This window comes from Triticum dicoccoides, chromosome 2B (genome assembly GCF_002162155.2).
Source record: "Triticum dicoccoides isolate Atlit2015 ecotype Zavitan chromosome 2B, WEW_v2.0, whole genome shotgun sequence".
Lineage (NCBI taxonomy): Eukaryota > Viridiplantae > Streptophyta > Magnoliopsida > Poales > Poaceae > Triticum > Triticum dicoccoides.
In genome coordinates, this window is record NC_041383.1 from 10,885,961 (window position 1) to 10,893,552 (window position 7,592).

Below are 7,592 nucleotides of genomic sequence, written 5' to 3' on the forward strand. Positions count from 1 at the left end.
CAGTTTTTACCTCCCGTATAATCTGGATCCGTTAATCCCACATGAGCGCCAAATTCTCTAAAAAAATAAGTTGGGATTCAATCCCATGATCAGATGAATTGAGGTGTACCGCAGTAACCAACTAAGTAAAGTAGTTCTTGTGAGAGATTAGTAGTTAAAACTCTTTTTCTACGAAATCGCATTGAAACTAGACAAAACAAAGTCGACAAACAATGTGAGTAAAGTATTTCAACAACCAAACTAAAAAAATAATGATTCTGTTATTATTTTCCCAACCGAGACTTTGTATGTGCATATACTCTGATTCAAGAAAAAAAGTTGTTGAAATATCCCTCCGGTAACTCTTATGTGAATAACACGGTATTTTGCGCACCGCGCACCTGATAACTTAGATACCAAATTCATGATAATTTTTACCGACAATTTTTTTTTGAAAAATAAATTATGTGTAAATAGGTCGATAATATAGGCACACAGAATTGATAACTTAGATACAAAAATCATGATAACTTTTACCCGAAAAAAAATGTTGAAAATTATTCCTGATAATTATGTGTAAATAGGTCGATAATATAGGCACCACGGACCTGGTAACTTAGATACAAAAAACACGATAATTTTTACCCAGAAAAAATATTGAAAAGTACTCCTGATAAGTATGTGTAAGTAGGTCGCTAATATAGGCACAATAGACCTGATAACTCTCACGCAAAGACTGCGATAACTTTCGCTCAAGGAAAAGTTGTTAAATATAAAATGGTAACTTTTGTGCCAATAACATGGTAATATATGGGCGCAAACCTTATAACTTATGCACAAACACCATGGTAACCTTGACTCAGGAAAAAAAGTTGTTGGAAACATGCCCGATAAATTTTACGTAAATATCATGATAATTTTATGCACCGCATACCTAATAACTCATGTCCATAATTGTGATAGCTTTCAACCCGGAAAAAGGTTGTTGAAAACATACTCTCAATAATTTCTGTGTAAATACCTGGTAACTTTTGACCTTGGGATAAAACTTTTTTGAAAACCACACCCACGGTAACTTATGTGCAAATAGCATGGTAATTTACGCAGAACCGAGCTGATAACTCACGTACAAATACCACGATAACTTTGACAATGCAATTTTTTTCTTTTAAAAAACTTAACTCCAATAATTTTGTGTAAATGGTATGGTAATATTCGACCGCATACTTGATAACTTACGTACAAATATTGCGATAACTTTGACCCCCAATAATTTGTATGTAAATAGCATAGTATTTTACGCACCACTGACCTCGTCATAGGCGGCCAACAGGCCAGACTAGGATCAGCCCGACTGGGCACAGCCTAAACGGGCCTGCCCGACACGAGCCGCAATTTTCTGTATATAAGTAGGCCATGTCGTGTTTGCTTGTGACCTGACCTTACGGCTAGAAGGTGGAATTGCAGACATGATAGTTAACTTTAAATATCATGATAGTTTTTACCTAGCCGAAAAGTAGTATTTCCGGTAACTTCAGTGTAAACACCATGATAAGTTACGTACTGTAGGGGTGATAGATTACGTAGTCCAGGCGTGGTAACTTTTGATTAAAAAACTCGTTGAAACATACCAACATAGGATCTAGTTTCAAAGATTCATCATGGCGAATTTTCTACGTGAAAACAGAATTTCAATCGAAGCTACAGTTTGAGCTACAAAACATTTTAAAGTTTTAATTTGGTGAAATCTCCACTGCATCAGTAATTTTGTCTTATATGCATACCTGCAACAATTAGAGGAAACGCGCTTATTAAAAAAGCAGCAGCTGATTACTAGTACTAGATGGATCGTTCGGATATGTCGTTAAATTTCTATCAGTCAGAAGTTACCAAAAGTCCTTTATTTTTTAGACTTAATAGCTACTCCCTTTGCATTTTTTCCTTAGGCATAATCCCCTCTTGCAGAAAAACCAAGGCACGCAAAAAATTGCTATACTATTATAACACTGGACCGTTTTACCGTAGCTAATTCTCCCCAATACATTGCTAGACTGGCCTACACCGTATCGATGGAGTCGCATGATTGGTATAGATCGGTGGAGATCCCCTCCAGAGATAAGTCTCACCTAAGAAATCAGGGCGTGGGGAAAAAATTGCCTATGAAGGCGAGCAAGAGGGATCACCTCTTGGCTGCGGGGTTCTTCAGAAAGAGCCCCCAAATGAATCTCATCGATGTGCTGGCCCTCTGTATGTTTATCGAACAGGTCTTGGTTAATATTCTTGGTTGAAAGATCTTCATTCACTTTAGTGCTTCGCACCACGAACTCCTTGGTATATCGCTTATTACTAGTACTGGACTGCAGTGCTGCCGTGTGTGCTGCTGGCAATGTTATTATCACGCAACATTTGGATCGTGGTTTCAGGATGTCCTTGTTTGGCTTTATTGAATATGGCAACGGTCTGATCTTTTGAATCTCGAAGAAAATGAAACCATCCGTATCATTGCTTAGCTCAACTAAACATGACAATATGTCCTCCTGCTTGTTATACGCAAACTGTAACTCAAGCGGCTCAACTCCAAGCATGTCGTCTTCCCAAGTTGGCAGATTTATCTTCAGGCCCACGAGAAAAGAAAATCAACATGCATTAGCTTAATTCCTATACGTGTAGTATTATATAATATCAGATAGAAGTATACCTGGCCAACCGTTGATTCGTCGGCATTCCAGCTGTGGTCATTCAAATTTTCCATTTCAAATAGTTTGCCCATTACGTCTGATATAAAAGGCCGTGCATAGGGATTTTCCTTCTGGCAGAGTGACCCTATTTCGATGCATTTTGTTACTTGTTGGTGGTACTCCAGTGGAATTTCCTTCCCTGATTTATTCCATCTGTGCCTCCATCTTCTGAGTGTCTAAGGTTCCATAAAGGTGATTAAATATGGTACCGAATACAGTATTTCATTTAAAAATGTATATACATACGAAAATATCTCAGTTCTGCAGTAAATATATTTATTATGAAAATCACAAGGAAAAACATATCCCTCCAATAGTCCAATTAACTGGCATCCTCATTTAAATGACACTAGCTGGTAGCTACGGAAAAAGGGAGAGCGCACCAAGACAAAGATATGTGCTGCAAACCAAGCATGCCAGCGGTTCCACCGACTCAGCAAGTCACCCCGCACCAACTCCAAATTCTTTGCATTTTTTATCTGTTTGCATGTTTTTTTTTCACTAATTTGTGTCATGATTTTCTATGGTTATCACTAAACAAATTCAGCTCAAAATAATATTCTTAAATCTTAAAAAAAATTGAATAAGCCTCTTTGACTCGTCGGAGTCTCAAAAGGTATAAGCAGGAAAAAATTCGGATTGGAGTGGCATATCTTCTTGAATCATCTATGATTAGAAAATTGCAGGACCTTAGGTCAAAGAGTTTTGCACCATAGAAAAAAAATGAAGGAGTTGTAGCAACAGGTTCCAGTAAACAGAAACTTTCTTCCAAAATAGAGTGCAAAGGAACTCGGAATTTCCCCGAGGATCTGATTCATGTGGATTGAACAACCAACACAGGAAACAAAATGCTTAGGATCGAAATCCTCCAAATATCCCATGAAACTTCTTCGAACCAAAGGAGCTAAATAGTGCATCAAGGAAACATTTGACATGGCTCCCGCTACCGGCTGTACTGAGTCATGACACATTTGACGCATCTATTTTATACAGAAATGTAATGGTGTAGTTTGAAGCCCAAATGCATAAAAGATGACATTAAGAGCAAAGCTCACTACTGATTGAACACATCTCAAAAAGCAGATCCACTACAAAAAAAAAGATTAAAAGGTTCACTAAAATATAAGAAAAACAGGTCTGCTTTGATTAAAAAAACAGGTCCACTTATGAGAAATGACACATTACATGCTCGAAATTTGGACGCTCGGTTCCGAAGTCTATGCATGCGTGTTATCATTTTGAGTAGAAACTCAAAGAAACCAGTCAATCTAGGAACACCACTTGTCGTGTAGGGTGACATCCAAGGGGTACCACTAATTAGTACTTTCAAAAAAAATACTATTTTCTTGCTGTGGATTTAATTAAGTACACATCTCTTAAACTAGCCCATTTGAAGCGATAAGCTGTGGGCCCTTTTGTACAATTAGAAGCATTTATTGAGTTCAAAAGACAACTCACAGTGATATTCTATCACAAAATTTAACTGGCTAGTGGACGAGCCATAATGACTATGTGAAACCCCGACGGTGGATGTGCGTTGGCTTATGAAGATTTCCGGTGGTCTGATGACTATTGCCATATTGTTGTAACTTTGAAGCTATCTTGGATAAAGAGCAAGCTAAATTAATGTGACAGCTAGATCAACCACCAAAAGGACATAAACTATCAAGTAACATGGCTGAAGAAGAGAGCTGAAATCGCTTGTACTGTCATTTATAATTAAGATGCTAACTACATATGACATTCGATCACAGTGATAATCAAATTAAGTAGGAGTGATTAGGAAAAAGAATGAGAACATGCAGAGGTAAAGTTTTACATATTTGTAAAAATGGAAGATATACGTTGTGAAATAAAGCACTCTTACATTATTACATTCAGGGGTACCCCTATGTCCCGTGACCAGTTCGATAATTATGACGCCCAAACTATGCATGTCGGATTGGATGGACATTTTACCACCACCAAATAGGTTTTCTGGGGCGCTATACCCTCTGCATGTAGTACACATTAGAACGAAAATATACAAGGGGGCACGTACATGCAAAGAGTGGTTGTACAAATTTCTAGCTTACGGTGATGCAAAATGGTTTGTTGTCATTGTTTGTGAGTTTTCCATGGGTCTTGATAGACCAAAGTCGGTTATCTTCGGAACCATTTGATTATCCAATAGTATATTGGCTGGCTTCAGATCCATATGAAGAATATGTTTCTCCATGTGTAGATAATGCAAACCAGCACATATCCCTTTGATTATCCCGTAACGTGTATCCCATTCAAGTCCTCTTAATTCGTCTGCGAAAGGAAACAAATAATGATGCATGAAACCTCCAATTCATTAATATATTTTGTGTTCCCTTACTTGTAAAGTAAAAGGGAAAAATAGATAATAAAGAAGAAACATGAAGACTTGCATGGATCACATGAAACACTAACGTACCGGTAATCCTTGTATCGAGGCTTCCATTACTAACATACTCAAAACAAAGCAATCTTTCTCTTATCTCAGCATAAATATATCCTCGGGATTCTGGGTCTTTCACTGGTGTCTCCACTGTATTAGAACACAAGCCAAGAAACCGGACGACATTTGGATGGTTAACCTCCATCAGATTGTCAACCTCACGACGAAAGAGCTTGTCATTTATAGTCATGCCACTCTTAATCCTCTTGATGGCAACATTTTCATTTCCAACATCACCCTATTTAATATTCATCTCATCGTGAGTATTTAATTACATCAAGTTTGGTTAGAGAAATAGAACGATAAATAGAAGGAAATTGTGAACATGATAGGGATCACGAAAATAACTCAGCCTTGATGCTCAAGTAGAAATCTTGAAGTTTTAAGAAAAATACCAAAATTGACTAAAAGTATAATTTAATTACCTTATAGACAGTTCCAAATCCACCTTCACCGATTATTCTATCCGATGAAAACCCATCAGTGATTTTCCGTAAAGTTTCTAAAGGCAGATTCATTGGCTTCATGCTCCCCTCAAGTATTAGCTCAAGGATATTTTGGTCCATTCTTGTATGTAAAGAAAGAAGGTATGCAAACAAATTTAATTACAAAGAGAAAACTAAATTAGTATTGTACTAACTAGATCGTTAAGGATGGAAACAAATAGTGGATACCTTGAGACTTAGACCTATAACACAGAAGGTTGGTCTACACTGTACAGATCAAGCACAAACCAGAAACTGTGGTGCAGATGTAAGATCTGAGATCCAGTGATGCAACCAAATCCTGCATCGAGCAAATGATGCAAAGATTGTGTTGTAAGATCGATTAACTAGGCCAAAGTTAGAGCTGAACATATTGTATTGTTGGAATTGATGCGAAAAACTATTCAAGACTAAATATACCTTGATGATGAAATTATAGCAAATCAGTTCACAAGCACAATACATAATGATGTATAGACAAGGGCGGAGCTATATAGAGCCATAACAGAGAGCAAAATGACTTCGACATGAGTAGCTTGCACATACCTGTTAGCAATGGATCCAGCACTCAGGTCAGCAGGGAGGACATGAGTGGAGCTCCTCTATATGTGCACGAAGACTTGCTTCTTTCTATATTTATTAGAAGATTTGACAAAGTCTGCATATATGGCAACGAGCCACATGATTCTCTCGATGAGCTGGACTCTGACAACTAAGAGCTAAGTATTGCTTAAACAAAGATAACTAGCCAAATAATTGCAAATAATATATGATATGTATTTGCTGAGGAAACGGCCTTTGGCCCGCATGCATATGTTATACGCTGTCAGTATATTATATAACAACCATCTTGCAAATGGAGCCAAAATTAAGCCCATGTAATGCGGTGGGGATGGCTTGATAGTTGGGACAATCAATATAGTCTACTGCAAAGGAAGACTTCATTCATCTGCACTCAAGTCATCAAGTATAATATTACTAGTCAGTAGCTATTGATCTGAAGGAGGCAAAGATTTCATAATCTTCCACTTGCTCGCTCTGCCCTTGTCAGATTGGTTGATAATGCTATTGAAAGGTCGCTTGACATGTGAAAAGGTTCTGAGTACTTCTGACCAAAAAAATGTTGATGCAGATCCAATCTAGTGGCGGGCAGAGTGGACTTTACAAAATTTTCAGCTAATTCAGAGTCTGATTGCAAAATAGATTTTTTTTCTTCGTTAAAGGCCATTTCGTTTCATTGAAATATCGAGGTGATACAATCTCATTGTAAGAGATGAACTTAAAGTCCGATGCAGATCATGCCATGTGCCCACATCGCTTCGTTTTAATTCAACCTTTGTAGAGTTCTCCCTCCGTACAGACAGCCTGAGGAAGTCACCAGTGCGGCCGCGAGCAAGCATCCTCCTCACCGGACTTGCTTTGGATCTCAGGGTTGCGTGCAGCAGGGTCGGAGAAGCGCCCTGCCAGCTGCAAGGCTGTGGCGGCGCCGAGAAATGTGGAGGCTCCGCAGTCATAATGCCCATGTTACACCGCTGCGATGGCTTGCCGCGAGAGCTATCGGAGAGATCCGCCGACGACGCCGCAGCCAGAAAGGAGAGGCTGACTTGTTTTAGACAGACCACGACATTGCCCACATGGTTTGGGCTAATAGAAAACAGAGCTTTAGTCCCGGTTATAGAGGGCCGTTAGTCCTGGTTCTACTACCGAGACTAAACGATCGGTACTAAAGCCCACCATTTTTAGTCTTGTTTGGATTATAAACCTAGACTAAAGGGGCTCCACATGGTCCCTGCCTGGAGCGGGGGCAGAAGGACCTTTAGTCCCGGTTGTTAACACCAACCGGGCTCAGCAGGCTGCCACGCGTCAGCACCAGCCAGGCGCTGTTTTTTTAAGGAGAGGTTTAGGGGTTTTGGAGGGTTTAGGGGT

The 7,592-nt window shown here is 38.9% G+C and overlaps 1 protein-coding gene across 2 annotated transcripts in view; it reads right to left on the minus strand.

Annotated features, from left to right (window-relative positions):
• The window catches only part of LOC119366811, an 8,165-nt gene extending 2,225 nt beyond the window's left edge, over positions 1-5,940 (minus strand). Inside the window, exons 1-7 of one of the 2 annotated variants that reach the window (XM_037632523.1) lie at positions 5,856-5,940; positions 5,607-5,748; positions 5,158-5,419; positions 4,793-5,012; positions 4,585-4,711; positions 2,678-2,893; positions 2,163-2,591 (exon numbers count right to left, since the gene is read on the minus strand). In XM_037632523.1, coding sequence (XP_037488420.1) covers positions 2,163-2,591; positions 2,678-2,893; positions 4,585-4,711; positions 4,793-5,012; positions 5,158-5,419; positions 5,607-5,747 — 1,395 coding nt within the window. In that variant the 5' untranslated portion in view covers position 5,748; positions 5,856-5,940. Of the gene's footprint in view, positions 1-2,162; positions 2,592-2,677; positions 2,894-4,584; positions 4,712-4,792; positions 5,013-5,157; positions 5,420-5,606; positions 5,761-5,855 lie in introns of those variants that run through there. The other variant, XM_037632524.1, reaches the window with a different exon arrangement.
• Positions 5,941-7,592: the final 1,652 nt, after the last annotated feature.